The 19501-nt window shown below is 43.8% G+C and overlaps 1 protein-coding gene across 12 annotated transcripts in view; it reads right to left on the bottom strand.

The window, feature by feature from the left end:
• ELAVL3 (ELAV like RNA binding protein 3) overlaps positions 1-19501 on the bottom strand; it is a 148731-nt gene that overhangs the window by 13435 nt on the left and 115795 nt on the right. For all 12 annotated transcript variants that reach the window (XM_067464024.1, XM_067464028.1, XM_067464027.1 and 9 more), the window contains 3 exons: positions 17713-17816; positions 15890-16043; positions 10197-10422 (listed from right to left, as the gene is read on the bottom strand). In XM_067464024.1, the coding sequence (XP_067320125.1) occupies positions 10197-10422; positions 15890-16043; positions 17713-17816 (484 nt within the window). The remainder of the gene's footprint in view (positions 1-10196; positions 10423-15889; positions 16044-17712; positions 17817-19501) is intronic.

The raw sequence follows: 19501 nt of genomic DNA, 5'->3' as shown, positions 1-19501 counted from the left end.
TCAGTCATAAAGGAAAAAACTGAACGGTTTGGGACCAGCCTACCTGCGTGACCGTATCTCCATCTACGAACCCACATGCTCTATCCGTTCATCTGGAGAGGCCCTGCTCATGATCCCACCTGCGTCGCAAGCGCGTTTGGTGGGGACACGAGACAGGGCCTTTTCCGTGGTGGCCCCCCGACTCTGGAACACCCTCCCCAAAGATCTTAGACAGGCCCCTACATTGGCAGCCTTCAGAAAGAACTTGAAGACCTGGCTGTTCCGATGTGCCTTTCCTGAATAGGAAACCTCCATTATCAAGTCCCACAAGCACTTTATTAAAGCCAAGACCGCCGCACACTGCACACTGCACTTGTCCATAAGCCTCATTTCCACCTGTCACATCAGCACTTTTAACTCTTGTACCCTTACTCTGGCCCGGCCCAGTTTTATTGTGCCTTAGTGGACTGTTCATTGCTTGTTGTTTTAGATGGCTTTAATTGTTTTAATTTGCCTAGGTTTTGTATTGTTGTATTGTTTGTTGAGGCCTTGGACTTTGTAAGCCGCATCGTGTCCTGAGGGAGATGCTAGCGGGGTACAAATAAAGTTTAATAATAATAATAATAATAATAATAAAAACTGGAAACCTCTTGAGTTTCCAGAACTTCCAAGAGGTCAAAGCCATAGATTTTTAATACCTTCCTTCTCACATACCGGTTCCTTCCATTCGAATCTCTCTATCATAAGCAATGCATACATTCTTTCCTAGAAGCTCTTGTAAAAAATTACGCTAAACAGCAACGTTTTGTAAAAAACACCTACAAACTGTCCAGTTGTTAAAAAACACACATTTCGATAATCGTGTTTTGCTACCTCTAGGCATGACATATCCGTAGATATCCGTTGACATTTTTATTGTGTTACTAATGTCAATTATAATGAATTTTTACCTGTGTTAAATGTTTTTAATGTTTAAATTATTTTTGTACTGTTGTGGGCATCGAATTGTGCCGTTTTGTAAACCGCCATGAGTCGCCCTCAGGCTGAGAATGGCAGTATAGAAGCATAGTAAATAAAATGAATTTTCTCCCCTGCTGATTCGCATGTGCAGGGATGTGAATGAGCTGAGTGAAAACAATAATTTTCGGGCCCAGGTATATCTTAAGAAGTCTGCCTTGGCATAACAGAATATTGAACAAGTCAAAACATAGACTATGGCTATACAGTGGTCCCTCACTTATAGCTGGTGTTACGTGCCAGGACCACCCGCAATAAGTGAAATTCCGTGAAGTAGGGACGCCCCCTCCCCTTCCCTTCAAGACAGGATCCGATCCCAGGTTTTCTGTTTATCCCAGATTATCTAGCAGTGGAGACTCATACAATCCAATTTAAAGCAGAAATCCTGGGATCAGATCCAGGGATATCGGGCGGGCCTGTCTCAAAGGGTCCTCTGTTTGGGGCAATCTTTAACATTTTGTAATTTTTTTTGTTCTAAAGTGTGAAATTAAGGCAAGTTTCAACAACATTATCTCCCATCATTAGCAGGACAAAGAATGAGAGGGTCTTCCCTTTGGGAAGGTACCAGCACTACATCATTGGTACCAACAGGACAAAATAAACAACTGAAATCTGTTTAGTGCTTACAGAAGACCAGATTTTTTTTTGTCGTGTCAGGAGCGACTTGAGAAACTGCAAGTCGCTTCTGGTGTGAGAGAATTGGCCGTCTGCAATGACGTTGCCCAGGGGACGCCGGGATGATTTTTGATTTTTTTTTATCATCCTTGTGAGAGGCTTCTCTCATGTCCCCGTATGAGAAGTTGGAGCTGATAGAGGGAGCTCATCCGCCTCTCCCCGGACTTCAGTCCTGCCGGCACAGGGGTTTAACCCACTGCGCCACCGGGGGCTCCTAGAAGACCAGATTATGACAACTGTATTAGCGTGCTGTATTTTCATCTACCAGATATGCAAATATTCAATGCCATAAAGGTAAAGGTTTCCCCTTGACATTAAGTCTAGTCGGGTCCAACTCTGAGGGGTGGTGCTCTTCATTTCTAAGCTGAAGAGCCGGTGTCATCCATAGATGCCTCCAAGGTCATGTGGCCAGCATGACTTCATGGAGTGCCGTTACCATCTGACTAAAGTGGAACCTATTGATCTACTTATATTTGCATGTTTTCAAACTGCTAGGCTGGCAAAAGTTGGAGCTAGCAATGGGAGCTCACCCCATTCCACGGATTGGAACCAGCGACCTTCCAGTCAGCAAGTTCTGTAGCTTAGTGGTTTAACCTGCTGTGCCACCACGGCCCCATTCAATGCCATAGTACAATGCAAAATGAACAAATAGCCCCATAAATAAAACATCTATAACAAATTATAGCAACTACTCACAAAGTTTAAATAATTAAATGAAACATAAATCTATTAAGCCTACAAAGTAACAAAACAAATCAGTTTAAATAGAACTGTTCACACAGACACCCGACACACTGTTTTATTCTACAAACTCTGATTTGCTATCCTACAAGTCTTGATGTGTTTCTTGTGCCAATCTAACATCTTCGCTGAATGCAAATTCCTTACTGAATAACCAAATCCATAATGGACAGCACAGCCAACTACCAACTTTCAGATATAACTTTCATGCATATCATTTTGACCTCCCTGTCTTTGGCCCTACAAGGCTCAAATCATAGCTTCCTTCCTTCTGCATTTGGTTCGACAACTCCTTCCTCTAACTTGGCAAAATCCAGCTTAAACTCCCCCCTCCTCAAACTTACAAAAATGCTTCTCCCACTCAGATTTCCAGTTTTAAAATTGGACTCCGACTTCCAAGAGAATTGTGAGAGTGGATATTAACTGGTGAGTTCCAAAGAAAAACTGGATTGGCAATCTAAACAAATATGTGATAAATAATAACTTAATAATAATAATAATACATCACACAGTCCTAGTTGCTTGGGAAGTGTTCGACTTGTGATTTTGTGATACGAAATCCAGCATATAGATCTCATTTGCTGTGACATACTGTGCTTTTGTGTCAGTAAAATAATAATAACTTTATTTTTATACCCCGCCACCATCTCCCCAAGGGGACTCAGGGCAGCTTCCAAGGCTTAAATGGGTGCCACCCAATGTTACTTTGAAAAGGGAGCAAAATGTCACATCAGACATTACAATTTTTCCTGCCTGGGTACAGGAACAACTGGACAGAAAGGAAGCTTGTTGACCCAGGTACATTGCCGCATACAGAAGATACATTTGTCTACTGTATTGTTTACTGTACATGAATTGGGAACCCATGACTGGTAGGGCATAGGGTTACAGCCTGTGTTGGATGGGGTTACACTCCCCCTGAAGACACAGGTTCGCAGCTTGGGTGTGATCCTGGACTCATCGCTGAGCCTGGAACCCCAGGTCTCGGCGGTGACCAGGGGAGCTTTTACACAGTTAAAGCTTATGCGCCAGTTGCGCCCGTACCTTGGGAAGTCTGACTTGGCCACAGTAGTCCACGCTCTGATTACAACCTGTATAGACTACTGCAACGCTCTCTACGTGGGGTTGCCTTTGAAGATGGTCCGGAAGCTTCAACTAGTCCAACGAACAGCAGCCAAGTTGCTAACAGGAGTAGCGCTCAGGGAGCATACAACCCCCTTGTTGCGCCAGCTCCACTGGCTGCCGGTTTGCTACTAGGCCCAATTCAAAGTGCAGGCTTTGGCCTATAAAGCCTTAAACGGTTTTGGCCCAACTTACCTTACTTACGTATCTCCCCTTATGAACCATCGAGGACTCTAAGGTTATCTGGGAAGGCCCTGCTCTCGGTCCCGCCTTTGTCTCAAATACGTTTGGCTGGGATGAGAGACGGCCTTTTCAGTGGTGGCCCCTTGGCTATGGAACACCCTACCTAGGGAGATTAGATCTGCTCCCTCCCTCTTGACGTTTCGGAGGCAAGTTAAAACATGGCTGTTCGAGCAAGCGTTTACAAATGCAGACTAGCTGATCTACCAGATATCCAAATGCTACTCAGCTAGAAAGAATAGTTGAAAATACATTTAAAATGTTAAAAAAATATGCTTTTTTTGAGTGTTGGAAAACCTTGATGAAAAGAATCCTGGACTGACAAGAAATGTGAGACTTAATTCTGTGCAAATTTCTCACATGGCTGTTTTGCACAGAAAACAACATTTTCTGCATGGAACATAATATTTCAAGGTAGGAATACAAATGCATGCACAGAAAATACTGTATTTGGAGTTTTGTTCTATGTAGAGATCAGACATTGGTAATTCATATGAAAACAGCATTTACTGTGCAAGAATATCTTTTTAAACATTTTTTTACATTTAATTTTTTACATGTAACATGTAACAAAAATTACAATTTCTGTGCAAGGACAATATTATAGTGCAATATAATATATAATATTAATATTGTGCTATGATAATAATATATTTATTACTTGTAAGCTGCTCTGAGTCCCCTTCAGGGTGAGAAGGGCGGCATATAAATGTCGTAAATAAACAAATAAACATATACTGTTTTGGCATTGAGGTATGGATTTCCATGCAGTAAATGCTGCTGCTTCTGCAGAACAACCACATGTGAATTGCAATTAGCCTTGAAAAACGGTGGTTTTCAAAGGTTTTCTTGCAATGGGAAGAAAATTGGTGAAATTACTTGTGGATACTTTTGAGAAGATTCAGTGAAGATCCGAATCCCTATTGAACAGCTTTTCTGATTCAATTTGATTTAGAATACAGGTGCAAGCCTATTCGATGTCTAGGAAATAGTCCAATTCATTTCTGTGTTTTATCTACAGGATGAAAAAGAAAATAGATGATGGAATTCACAGGTTTCCAAAACAAGGCAAGAAAATGTCTTCCTGCTCCAGATGAAATCTATTACCTTGGGAAGGCGGATATGGCCAAGGTGGTCCACGCCTTAGTCACCTCTAGACTGGATTACTGCAATGCACTCTATGTGGGGCTGCCCTTGAAAACGGCCCGGAAATTTCAGGTGATCCAACGGGCGGCAGCCAGGTTGTTAACTTGGGCTCCTTACAGGGAGAGGTCATCCCTCCTGTTCAAGGAGCTCCACTGGCTGCCATTCATCTATCGGACCCAATTCAAGGTGCAGGTTCTAACCTACAAAGCTCTGAACGGTTTGGGACCTGCCTACCTGCGTGATCGCATCTCTGTATATGAACCCACACGATCCCTTCGATCATCCGGAGAGGCCCTGCTCTCGATCCCACCATCGCAGGTGCAATTGGTGGAGACGAGAGAGAGGGCCTTTTCGGTGGTGGCCCCTCGACTGGAACTCACTCCCTAAAGTCATCAGACAGGCTCCAACTTTGGCAGTCTTCAGGAGGAGCTTGAAAACGTGGCTGTTCCAGTGTGCCTTCCCAGAATAATGACCCCATAGCACTTTGTCCTCCAAAGCACTTTACATTTCTTTAAGTATCACCTTCCGTTCATGTCCCAGCATTATTTCCAATTTTAACTTAACATTTGGCCTTCCCGCTGTTTTTAATTATGTGTTGTTTTATTGATAATGTTGTTTATCTTATTGTTTATCTTATGTGTTTTAATTGCTTGTATTGTTGTTATTATTGCTTGTACTGTTGTGTTTGGGCTCGGCCTCATGTAACCCGCACCGAGTCCCTTGGGGAGATGGTAGCGCGGTACAAATAAAGTGTTATTATTATTATTATTATTTCCATAGCGGAAAAGTCGTAGGGTTCTCAACAGCCCTATATCCTGCTTCCCAAGATACACAGCACCCCTGACACGTGGCGAACACAGACATTTCTCTCTTGAGATAGCTGACTCTCTAGCTACTAACTCCTGACAGAAATCTGGACATGCACTAGATTCAGCAATAAAACTGAGCCTTCCAGCTATACAGATAGTAATCCTTTCCTGAGCATTAAAATGCAGAAATGAAATCAGCTGCTGCTGAAATCTACAGTAGAAAATGCAGCTGGAGCAGCCAGGCCTAAGGTAAAGGTAGGTAAAGGTTTTCCTCTGACATGGATTCCAGTCGTGTTCGACTCTGGGGGGTGGTGCTCAACTCCATTTGTAAGCCGAAGAGCCGGCGTTGTCGGTAGACACCTCCAAGGTCATGTGACCGGTATAACTGTATGGAGTGTCGTTACCGTCCCGCCGGAGCGGTACCTATTGATTTACTCACATGTTTTCGAACTGCTAGGTTGACAGAAGCTAGGAATGACAGTGGAGGCTCACGCCGCTCCCCGGATTCGAACTTGCAACCTTTCAGTCAGCAAGTTTAACGTCTCCACTGCGCCTACAACTGCAAACTATTTTGCCATAGTAATTTTCAGATTAGCTTTATTCTAGCCTCTAAAATTGAGGTGGGGAACATGTGGCCCTGCATATGTTGTCTGACTGCATCTCATCTATCAGCCCCCGGTGGTGCAGTGGGTTAAACCCCTGTGCTGGCAGGACTGAAGACCGACATGTCGCAGGTTCGAATCCGGGGAGAGACGGATGAGCTCCCCCTATCAGCTCCAGCTCCTCATGCGGGGACATGAGAGAAGCCTCCCAAAAGGATGATAAAAACATCAAATCATCCAGGCGTCCCCTGGGCAACGTCCTTGCAGATGGCCAATTCTCTCACACCAGAAGCGACTTGCAGTTTCTCAAGTCGCACCTGACACGACAAAAAAAAAATCTATCAGTTGTCCCTTGCAAGACCTAATCTTTCTGTATTCTTTATTTCTTCCGTAATCTTTCCCTAGGGAAGCTGATGGGGAAACACAACATACAAACGATCTACAGACCCACCAAGAAAATCCAAGAAATGCTACGTTCAGCAAAGGACAAGAGGGATCCTCTCACTTCTGCAGGAGTCTACCGTATACCATGCAACTGTGGACAAGTCAACATAAGGACCACCAAACGCAGCATTGCCCAAACACGAATCAAGGAACATGAAAGGCACTGCAGACTACTTCAACCAGAGAAGTCAGCCATAGCAGAGCACCTGATGAACCAACTTGGACACAGCATATTATTTGAGAACACAGAAATGCTGGACCACTCTCACAACCACCATGTCAGACCACACAGAGAAGCCATTGAAATACACAAGCATGTGAACAATTTCAACAGAAAGGAGGAAACCATGAAAATGAACAAAATCCGTCTCTAAAAACTGTAAAATTACAACAGCAAAACAACAGAGAGGCAACAATCAAGGACATCTAATCACCTCTCAACAAAAGATTGCCCCAGGCACTGCCAGGCCATCAAATGCTAATCAAGGTGGCCAATTGAAACATTCACACCTAGCTCCGACAGACAAGAGTTCTTTGTCCCACCCTGGTCATTCCATAGATATATAAACCCATTTTCCTAGTTCCAACAGACTTCACTACCTCTGAGGATGCTTGCAATAGATGCAGGCGAAACGTCAGGAGAGAATGCCTCTAGAACATGGTCATATAGCCCAAAAAAAACCCTACAACAACTTAATCTTACTCCCAACTTAGCCCAGCAAAGATATGGAGATGCCATAATTTTGTGTCCCTCCCCTACAGATCAGTGGGATAAACACATTCACAGCAAATGGGCGACAGCATTCCCATTTCCCCTATAGTGTGGCCATTGGGTCAAAATATGAGGCACAGCTCAAGAACAGAAAGGGGTTGATGAGAAAGAAAAAAGAGGCCATGATTCCTTAAAGATGCTTTGATCCACAGTGTCTTTGGGATGAAAACAGAGCAGAACACACGGTTCATAAGACCCAATGGATCCCATTTCAGGAAGTAATCTGAAGAAGAATTTGGGGGATTAGTTTAGTGCAAATCCTAACAAGTGCCATCGACACTAACAACAACAACAACAACAACAACAATAATAATAAGGTAAAGGTTGTCCCCTGACATTAAGTCCAGTCATGTCTGACTCTGGGGTGTGGTGCTCATATCCATTTCTAAGCCGAAGAGCCAGCGTTGGCCATAGACATCTCCAAGGTCATGTGGCTGGCATGACTGCATGGAGTGCCGTTACCTTCCTGCTGAAGTGGTACCTATTGATCTACTCACATTTGCATATTTTCAAACTGCTAGGTTGGCAGAATAATAATAATAATAATAATAATAATAATAATAATAATAATTCTGACAGCGGAAGCTCATGCCGCTCCCCGGAATTGAACCTGCGACCTTTCAGTCAACAAGCTCAGCAGCTCAGTGGTTTAACCCACTGCGCCACCGGGGGCTCCAATAATAATAATAATAATAAGGTAAAGGTTGTCCCCTGACATTAAGTCCAGTCATGTCTGACTCTGGGGCGTGGTGCTCATCTCCATTTCTAAGCCGAAGAGCCGGTGTTGTCCATAGACACCTCCAAGGTCATGTGGCCGGTAGGACTGCATGGAGTGCTGTTACCTTCCCGCTGGAGCGGTACCTATTGATCTACTCAAATTTGCATGTTTTCGAACTGCTAGGTTGGCAGAATAATAATAATAATAATAATAATAATAATAATAATAATTCTGACAGCGGAAGCTCATGCCGCTCCCCGGAATTGAACCTGCGACCTTTTGGTCAACAAGCTCAGCAGCTCAGCGGTTTAACCCACTGCGCCACCGGGGGCTCCAATAATAATAATAATAATAATAATAATCTTTATTTATACCTCACCACCATCTCCCCCAACGGGGACTCGGAGTGGATTACATGGGGCCAAGCCCGAACAACAAATTACAATACAAAAATACAAATTGCAATAAAATAAGCAACATAACAATGAAGTAAAAACATCACTTGTTTTCTGTTATTTTCATTGTTTGTTGCTTTTGGGGGAGCGGAGGACGGAATCCTTTTTGAAAAATTTATTTAATTTATTTATTATTTGGACTTATATGCCGCCACTCCCCTGGGGCTCGGAGCGGCTTACAAGAATGGCTAAAATCGAACAAAATTTAAAAGCAATTTAAAACAATTTAAAAACGGCAATATCAAACATTAAAAGCCTGTCGAAACAGGTATGTCCCGCAAGGCACGGACTTCAGGTGGCAGAGTATTCCAGAGTGATGGTGCCACTGCTGTGAAGGCTCTGCGTCTGGTTGCTGTTAGACGCAAGGTCTTGACACTGGGGACTTCCAATAGATCTTGGTCCTCAGAACGGAGGGATCTCTGGGGTTGGTAGGGGGTGAGGCAGTCCCTCAGGTACATCGGCCCCAGACCATGCAAGGCCTTAAAGGTGAGTACCATCACTTTGAAAGTGATCCGGTGCTCAATTGGTAACCAATGCAGCTGTAGTAAGATTGGTGTTATGTGGCATCTCATTGGAATTCCCGCAAGAAGCCGAGCAGCTGCATTTTGTACCAACTTGAGCTTCCGGATCACCGACAGAGGAAGGCCAATGTAGAGGGCGTTACAGTAGTCCATGAAAAAAATCCCTCCAAATACCCCAGGAAAATTCTTGTCCTCAGAAAAACAGAGAAAGTTTCATATACTATAGTTACTCATATACTATATTTCATATACTATATTTACGTTTCATATACTATATTTACTCAAATCTAATGCACAGGTTTTTTTGGCTAAATTACATTGTCCAAATTGAGATATGCATTGGATTCGATAGTGTGGCAAGAGATCCTGGCTGGGGAAGGAAGACGAAGAGATGGTGATGGCTGCAAAATGGCTGGTGGAAGCCAGCAGTGGCCATGAAAATGCTGGCAGGAAGCTCCCCACCAGCCTTTTTGCTGCCACCGCTATTTTCTCACCAGTCTTAACAGAGAGGAGCCTTTTCCCGGTCATCACTGCCTCACATTACATTCAACAGCATTTTTTTTTTTGTAATGCACACCTTCAAAATTGAGGTGTGCATCATACTCGAGAAAATATGGTAAAATGAATCTCATACTACTCCAAAATATTATTGCAGGCAGCATATTTCCCAGAAATATGTTACCTCTAAGTTCTGATCTAAAAGGTCCAATGGGATCATGTCACAGGGGCATCTGGAGGAAGCAAAGAAGTTTCATGACGTATTACGGTGTTGTACTTGCTAGTGAACTCACAACCCCTATAGAAAACCTAAACGCTAAAGATAAATGCATCTAGTCCTGGCACCTGAGTCCTATATCTTTCTCAAGCAAGGGGATTAAAAAATAAGGGGCACTGGATGAAGAGACAGACCTGACCTCTTGAGCCCATGAGCAAAGGAGTGGGGAAGGTGTCTCACCTGAATCGCTGAGTCTGGTGGTGCAAGGGTCCAGTGTACCGCCGGGCTGTGGTTTGGTACAGATGTGTGAGCAGCGCTTGCCCTGTCTTCTGGCTGGGGTTGTTGGCAAACTTGACTGTGATGGGCTCACTGGCACCCAGGGGTTTCTGCCCATTCAGACCTTTGATGGCCTCCTCGGCTTCTATCCTCTTGTCAAAACGAATGAAGCCCACTCCTCTGGAAACGCCTGTATAGAGAGGAGGAAAAATCACATAGAAATAGACAAATGATGGATAAACATCACTTAAATTGTATTGTAGGTTACTATGCTTTTCGGGGTGGGGGACGTGGGACCGAGAAATGTGCCTACGAACATTATACCCAGCCCCCAGTTCCTCCCAACTCCCAGAACTGCCCTCCTTCCAGCCACAGAAATAATAGATCATCCTTCCTAGAAGCCTCCAGGAAGTTCATCTAGGCCCCAGAGATTCCTAGGAACATAAGAACCCTATGAACCATCAAGATTGTTAAGATCGTCTAGAGGGACCCTGCTCTCGGTTCCACCAGCCTCGCAAGCACGCCTGGTGGGGATGAGGGACAGGGCCTTCTTGGTGGTGGCCCCTCAGCTCTGGAACTCCCTCCCACTGGAGATTAGAACTGCCCCTTCTCTCCTGACTTTTAGAAAACAGGTGAAACCCTGGCTCTGGAAACTGGCATTTGACGAGTGAATCAATAACTCGTGGCTATATGGATGGATGGTGATGAACAACAATTTTATTGTGACGACTTGACCATTGTAATTATATTATTGTAATTTTGGTATTTTAATGTGTTAGTGTATTACGGAAAGTGATGTTTTTAAACAATTGCTTGTGATATTATTGTTGGAAACCGGCCTGAGTCCCTCACCTGGACCCACTGTAGTTACCCTCTCTATATCACACATTCTTCCAAAATTGGCAAAGTTAATTTTTGGAATGTCAACTCCCTGAATACCCTGGCTGGGGTTCTGGAAGTTGTAATTTTTTCAAAAGTCCAGATTTGTTTCAATACCTTATGGTCATGTTAATGTCTAATGTTCAATAGTTATGATTTCTGGTTGAAGTGCATTTCTATTTATTTATTTTTTTGTCATGTCAGGAGTGATTTGAGAAACTGCAAGTCACTTCTGCTGTGAGAGAATTGGCCGTCTGCAAGGACATTGCCCAGAGGCCGCCCGGATGTTTTGATGTTTTATCATCCTTGTGGGAGGCTTCTCTCATGTCCTTGCATGAGGAGCTGGAGCTGATAGAGGGTGCTCATCCGTGCTCTCCCCAGATTCGAACCTGCAACCTGTCAGCGCAGGGTTTAACCCACTGCGCCACCGGTGGCTCCTTATGGAGATGACACTGCCGATCTCAATACTGTTAATCACTGGACACGCAGGTTATTTGTTGAAAAAGGGCATGTGAGCAAAGTTTATTGATTAGTCCATTGACCGTATCAACATTAAAAACAAAAAGAGAAATGTACACAAATAGACGATAATCACTATCCTAAGACTCCCATAATAGTGAACTAACATACATTCAAACTTGATTAAGTTAAAAGAGAATTTAAACATATCATCATTAAAATGCCAAGGTAAAATTTCACACCACAAAAATTAAAAACGAAGGTTAAAACAAAGGCTAAAATAGACCAGCTATTACACAATCCCAAGCCACTTCAGATATCTGCGTCATCCCTACAGTTTACCCCAATCACCTCCAGATACGCAGTTCTCAGCTGCGTTGCTTTATGAAGGAAAAGGGCTGGAAAAAGGGCATGCCAACATTCAGGATGTCCCACGAAGTGGCAGATCACACAGCACAAACAACTGACAATATGGAGCACGTGAATTATATGATGTACTTCTTTTACATGATGAGGCCTAGAATATGTAAAAGTAGGGCATAGTATTTCTGTATGTGTGTATATGTGCTTTCAAGTTGCCTGTTGATGTATGGTGACCCCATGAATTTCATAGTCAAAGAATACATAGTTGTTGTTGATCTAGATGGCCATCCGTCAGGGGTGCTTTGAATGCAATATTCCTGCTTCTTGGCAGGGGGTTGGACAGGATGGCCCATGAGGTGTCTTCCAACTCTAGGATTCTAGGATTTGATGAGCCAGTTCCTTCCTCTGAAATATAGCTTACAGAACCTGGAATTTATTCGCTGTCTCCCATCCAAGTATGAACCAGGGCTAGCCCTGTTTAGTTTCCAAGTTCAGATAGGCTCTAGTGCTTTTATGGCATTTACCTCCCAATATAGTATTTCTGATATTCACAAGAGGACCCAGCTGATGAAGTTCTTTATTTGTTTACGAGAATAAGAATGGGTTTATGCATAACTAGCCGTCCCCTACCACACGTTGCTGTGGCCCAGTCTGTGTATATGTGTTTTGTGTGTGTATATATTTGTGTATGCATGTGTGTGTATGTGTGTGCGTGCGTGCGTGTATGTATATATATATATGTGTGGGGTGGGGTGGGGTGTATATACGTGTGGGTGTATATATGTGTGTATATATTTGTGTATTTGTGTGTTTCAGTGATTCTCAACCTGGGGTCCCCAGATGTTTTTGGCCTTCAACTCCCAGAAATCCTAACTGCTGGTCAACTGGCTGTGATTTCTGGGAGTTGTAGGCCAAAAACATCTGGGGACCCCAGATTGAGAACCACTGGCTTATATGTTTACATGCATATTGTGTATATGTGTGTGCTTGTCTATATACATATTTGTGTGTATATATGTGTGTATGTATGTGTATTAGGCCTGTGCGGTTTCGTTCATTAATTCGTTAATTCGTTATTAATTCGTTATTTTTAATACATCCGACGCGATTTCAAAACACATTTTCAAACCCGGAAGGGTTTAAAAATATCGAAACAGCAGCCCCATATATTTTACGAGCTTCAGCTCGTGTCGTTAATGGGATGGAGGCTGCTGAGTGCTGCTGGTGCCTGGGAGCCAATCCGGCGCTCCCAAGCACCCCAGCAGTGCACCGCCCCTGCCTGTTGGGCGCCCGGCCCGCGCGCGCTCACCCTTACAACCGGCCTCCGCGCGCCATCCAATCGGCTCCGGCTCCTGCGCCCTCCTCCTCCTCCTCCTCCTGGCACTTCCTGCAACACAGCTGGGAGGAGGAGGAGGAGGAGGAGGGCGCAGGAGCGCGCGCGCGCCATCCAATCGGCTCCGGCTCCTGCGCCCTCCTCCTCCTCCTCCCAGCTGTGTTGCAGGAAGTGCCAGGAGGAGGAGGAGGAGGAGGAGGAGGAGGGCGCAGGAGCCGGAGCCGATTGGATGGCGCGCGCGCGCTCCTGCGCCCTCCTCCTCCTCCTCCTGGCACTTCCTGCAACACAGCTGGGAGGAGGAGGAGGAGGAGGAGGAGGGCGCAGGAGCGCGCGCGCGCCATCCAATCGGCTCCGGCTCCTGCGCCCTCCTCCTCCTCCTCCTCCTCCTCCCAGCTGTGTTGCAGGAAGTGCCAGGAGGAGGAGGAGGAGGAGGAGGAGGAGGAGGAGGGCGCAGGAGCCGGAGCCGATTGGATGGCGCACGCGCGCTCCTGTGCCCTCCTCCTCCTCCTCCTCCTGGCACTTCCTGCAACACAGCTGGGAGGAGGAGGAGGAGGAGGAGGAGGGCGCAGGAGCCGGAGCCGATTTGATGGCGCGCGGAGGCCGGTTGTGTGAGTTTTCAGGGCTGTATGTACTGTATGACCATGTTCCAGAAGCATTCTCTCCTGACATTTTGCCCACATCTATGGCAGGCATCCTCAGAGGTCTGTTGGAAACTAGGCAAATGGAGTTTATCTATGGAATGTCCAGGGTGGGAGAAATGAAAGCCATTCAATGCTAATCAAGGTGACCATTACTGCAACATTCACACTTACAAAATGTTTTGTAAATATTTACGAAATTTCGTAAATAACAAAACATTTTTTTGGAAAGTTTTGTAAATATTTTAAATATCGAAACAAAAAAACACCCCAATTACAAATCGATTTTAGAAACAAATTTTTTCTTGATCAAACAGGCCTAATGTGTATATGTATATTTGTGTGGTAATGTGTGTGTGTGTGTGTGTATATTTATGTGTGTGTATACATGTATATGAGTGTATGTGTATATGTATATATGGTGTATTTTTGAGTTTTTAAAGCCTGCTCTGCTGGGGTTTTGTGTGTGTGTTTTTTTTTTTTTTAGGGGTGATGGACACTTGTTGGATTGTTTTTTGGCTTTTTAAGTCCCTTCCGCTGTGTTTTTCAGAGTTTTTATGTGTGATGGTCACTTGTTGGCCTGACAGGCTTATAGTGTCCAAATTTCATGTCAATTCGTCCAGTGGTTTTTGAGTTATGTTAATCCCACAAACGAACATTACATTTTTATTTATATAGAAGAGTCAGGATAGAGTTACATAGGCTCATGAGCCCATGCCTAAATGCATTCAACACTATGTAACAACAATTTTAAAAAATCTGTTTCTGGGGTCCAAAAATGTTTTTTCCTCTTTAATTGTACAGTACTTACTTTGAAAGTAGTTGTTATACTCCAGAAACGTAGTTTTTGTGGCTGCCACAAACTATGTTGAATTGATTGAGACTGGATGAAACATTCATTGAAAAACTATAGCAAAATGTGCTGCAGGATATCCCAACCAACTTTTTCCATCTTTTTATGATAGAACCAATTAGGAAATGACATTTATAACCCAGGAACAAAAATCGTGTTACATTACAAAAATAGCATCACAGGCAATATTTGTTGTTCATTCGTTCAGTCGTCTCCGACTCTTCATGACCTCACGGACCAGCCCACGCCAGAGCTCCCTGTCGGCCGTCACCACCCCCAGCTCCTTCAAGGTCAGTCCAGTCACTTCAAGGATGCCATCCATCCATCTTGCCTTTGGTCGGCCCCTCTTCCTTTTACCTTCCACTTTCCCCAGCATAATTGTCTTCTCTAAGCTTTGCTGTCTCCTCATGATGTGGCCAAAGTACTTCAGCTTTGTCTGTAGTATCCTTCCCTCCAATGAGCAGTCGGGCTTGATTTCCTGGAGGATGGACTGGTTGGATCTTCTCGCAGTCCAAGGCACTCTCAGCACTTTCCTCCAGCACCACAGTTCAAAAGCATCGATCTTCCTTCGCTCAGCCTTCCCTAAGGTCCAGCTCTCACATCCGTAGGTTACTACAGGGAATACCATGGCTTTGACTATGCGGATCTTTGTTGCCAGTCTGATGTCTCTACTCTTTACTATTTTATCAAGATTGGACATTGCTCTCCTCCCAAGAAGTAAACGTCTTCTGATTTCCTTCTGATTTCAGGCAATATTACTTACAATCAAAAATGCCTCCGCTGCTCCATCCCCACTACCTCTCTTTAGATTATCCCATGGGTTCAGTTAGGTTTTATAACTACTTGTATTGGTTTTTAGCTTAGATTTCAAAATGTATTGAAGTTTGAAGTATATAACCCCTTAGGTTTGATGTGGATGTATGGAACTGGGTCCCCCTGTTATGATCTGGTCATCGACCGTAATATAGTTTATTACTACTGCCTCCGCTGTTACTTATTCTGCTCCCTGAAATCCCTTAGGGCAGTGCAACATTTTCCTTCTTCTTCTATTCCCCGTTTTAGGTCCCTTTGGCACTGCTTTCCTACCAGAGGTACTGGTACAGGGCCAAAGTCCTGTTGTTGCTATTATTACCTGTGACCTGGTCGACAAGGATGCGGGAAGTGATGATCCTCCCATACTGTGAGAAGAGCTGTTCCATCTCTTTCTGGCTCATGGTCTTGGGCAGGCCACTCACGTAGAGATTTGCATCGCGGATAGAAGCTGAGCTGGGCCGTGCGTAGGACACCTAGGTAGGGTGGAGGCACAGTTAGAAGCGTCCCCAAGAAGTGCAAGGACCAACCATTTTGTGTCAGCTTCCCATATTGACAACACAATCCCTCTACTTTTAACAATAACTTGTAGGAGCAGATCAGTCTCCCTGCCTTATTCTCTCCCTGACCCTCATTCCCTTCCTCTGTAGTCTTCTGCTGTGCCAAGGTGTACAAATTGGGGCAGGAGCTGTTATTTTTGGTACTTATTTCAAACAGTGTTATGCATATTAATAATGCTATTGTAACAAAAAAAAAGATAGTAATAACATTGGGCTGTTGTAGTTTTTTTTTCGGGCTGTATGGCCATGTTCTAGAGGCATTCTCTCCTAACGTTTCACCTGCATCTATGGCAAGCATCCTCACTACCTCTGAGGATGCTTGCCATAGATGCAGGCAAAACATCAGGAGAGAATGCCTCTAGAACATGGCATATAGCCTGAAAAAAACCTACAACAGCCCAGTGATTCCAGCCATGAAAGCCTTCAACAGTAATAACATATTCCAGATTTTCCCCAACAAATCTGGTGTCCTTCCATAATCTATATTTATTATTATTTATTATTATTTATTTACGACATTTATATGCCGCCCTTCTCACCCCGAAGGGGACTCAGAGCGGCTTACAAGGTATACATACATACAATATATTATATTATTAGTATAGTACAATATCAGTTTTAAATATTGCTATATTGTACTATACCAATTATGTTGTAATATCATTAGTAATATTACATGTAATATAAATACATAATTATAATATCATGTTATTATTAGTATTATATTGCATTACATTATAATATTATAAATATTATATGTTTATACAATATATATTATATTATATTATATTATATTATATTATATTATATTACATTACATTATATTATATTGATCTATATGTGACTTATTCTGTTTTGAAGACTCATAGTAGGTAAACATAATGAGGCAAAAGAAAGGAAAATCTCTGCAGATTCTGATTTTGGCCTGTGTCAATAGGAGTCTAGTGTCTAGGTTCAGGGAAGTCATGCTACCCTTCTATTCTGCATTGGTTAGACCACACCTGGAATATTGTGTCCAATTCTGGGCACCGCAATTGAAGAGAGATATTGACAAGCTGGAAAGTGTCCAGAGGGGGGTGACTAAAATGATCAAGGGTCTGGAGAACAAGCCCTATGAGGAGTGGCTTAAAGAGCTGGGCATGTTTAGCCTGAAGAAGAGAAGGCTGAGAGGAGACATGATAGCCATGTATAAATATGTGAGAGGAAGTCACAGGGAGGAGGGAGCAAGCTTGTTTTCTGCTGCCCTGGAAACCAGGACACGGAACAATGGCTTCAAGCTACAAGAAAGGAGATTCCACCTGAACATTGGGAAGAACTTCCTGACTGTGAGAGCTGTTCAGCAGTGGAACTCTCTGCCCTGGAGTGTGGTGGAGGCTCTCTCTTTGGAGGCTTTTAAACAGAGGTTCGATGGCCATCTGTCAGGGGTGATTTGAATGCAATTTTCCTGCTTCTAGGCAGGGGGTTGGACTGGATGGCCCATGAGGTCCCTTCCAACTCTATGATTCTGTTCTATTATTCTATATTCAAATCTGCCTTCCCTTCTTGCACTCATTTTATAGCCAACTTCTGAGCCCACTCTCCTCACCTTGATTGTTTTCGTCTGTAGTTTGAGGCCATTCAATGTGTTGATTGCTTTGTCAGCGTCGTTGGAGTCAACATAATTGACAAAGCCGTAGCCTAAACTTTGCCCTGGTGGGAAAGATGGAAAAGAGGTTACAATGAAAGAGTCATCAAGCTATAAAGAGAGGAGAAAAAATAAATGGTAAGAGAAAATTATTTTACCTCTAAGAAAAATATGGAGAAAATCATACAAAAGTAATATTTTAATATAAAAAGCGTGGCACTGTAAAGAAACATAACATTTAACAGAAACATTGAGCATAAATATTCAATACAAATCTTCCATATGTGGAATTTCCATTTATTCCAAAAGAAAAATATATACTGAGGTGAGTCAGCATTCAAATAAATTTAAATACATACTTGCATACTCACATACACAACATATACACACAAGAACACATACATATGTATTGTCGAAGGTTTTCATGGCCAGAATCACTGGGTTGTAGGTTTTTTCGGGCTATATGGCCATGGTCTAGAGGCATTCTCTCCTGACCATGGCCATATAGCCCAAAAAAACCAACAACAACCCACATACAGTTCTGTTCAGGAGCCTCCCTTTTCCTGAGCTTTTGTTGTTGTTCACTCATTCAGTTGTTTCTGACTCTCTGTGACCTCATGGACCAGCCACGCCAGAGCTCCCTGTCGGCCATCACCACCCCCAGCTCCTTCAAGGTCAATCCAGTCATTTCAAGGATACCATCCATCCATTTAGTCCTTGGTTGGCCCCTCTTCCTCTTTCCTTCCATTTTCCCCAGCATCATTGCCTTCTCTAAACTTCCCTGTCTTCTCATGATGTGGCCAAAGTACTTCATCTTGTCCTCTACTATCCTTCCCTCCAATGAGCAGTCAGGCTTTATTTCCTGAAGTATGGACTGGTTGGATCTTCTTGCTTTGTCCAAGGCACTCTCAGCACTTTCCTCCAACACCACAGTTCAAAAGTATATATCTTCCTTCGCTCAGCCTTCCCTATGGTCCACCCCTCACATTCGTAGGTGACTATGGGGAACACCATTGCTTTGACTATGTGGATCTTCATTGCCAGTGGGATGTCTCTACTCTTCACTATTTTTTCCTGAGCTATCGGGACCAAATCTGAAGCAAGATGGACCAGACACTTGTGATTGGACAAAACCTGGTTAACCAAGTAATTAGGCAGCCCAAAGACAGGAAAGAGGAGGAACAAAAGCATTGTGGGATTGGGGGTGGGTGGGGTGTATGTAATGATTGCTATCCTTCCTACCAGGTTTCACATCCTGTGCAGTCTTATGAATACATGATATGTGGCGTGTTTTCAAGCCTCTAGGGTCATATGGAAGTTTTTATCATTTCCCCCCCAGTATCCTGCACTGCTGCTTCCACAAGTTGTGCAACAGGAAGGCTCGCAACTTAGGAAGACACCTTTGCTCCCTGTCAAATGCAGAACCTCAATCAATGGTTGATACCAAATGAGAGACTTCCCCCCTGGGCACACAGAAGACTGGGTGACTTGGAAGGCGCTGAACAGACTGCGCTCGGGCACCACGAGATGCAGAGCCAACCTTAAGAAATGGGGCTACAAAATAGAATCTACGACATGTGAGTGTGGAGAGGAGAAACCGCAGACCACCTGCTGCAATGCAACCTGAGCCCTGCCACATGCACAATGGAGGATCTCCTTGCAGCAACACCAGAGGCACTCCAAGTGGCCAGATACTGGTCAAAGGACATTTAATAGAATACCAAGCCTGCAAACTTTGTGTTTTGTCTGT

This window comes from Anolis sagrei, chromosome 2, assembly GCF_037176765.1.
Source record: "Anolis sagrei isolate rAnoSag1 chromosome 2, rAnoSag1.mat, whole genome shotgun sequence".
NCBI classification, from domain to species: Eukaryota; Metazoa; Chordata; class Lepidosauria; order Squamata; family Dactyloidae; genus Anolis; species Anolis sagrei.
Note: the sequence above shows the minus strand (reverse complement) of the source record. Positions and strands in the feature narration are given on the sequence as shown.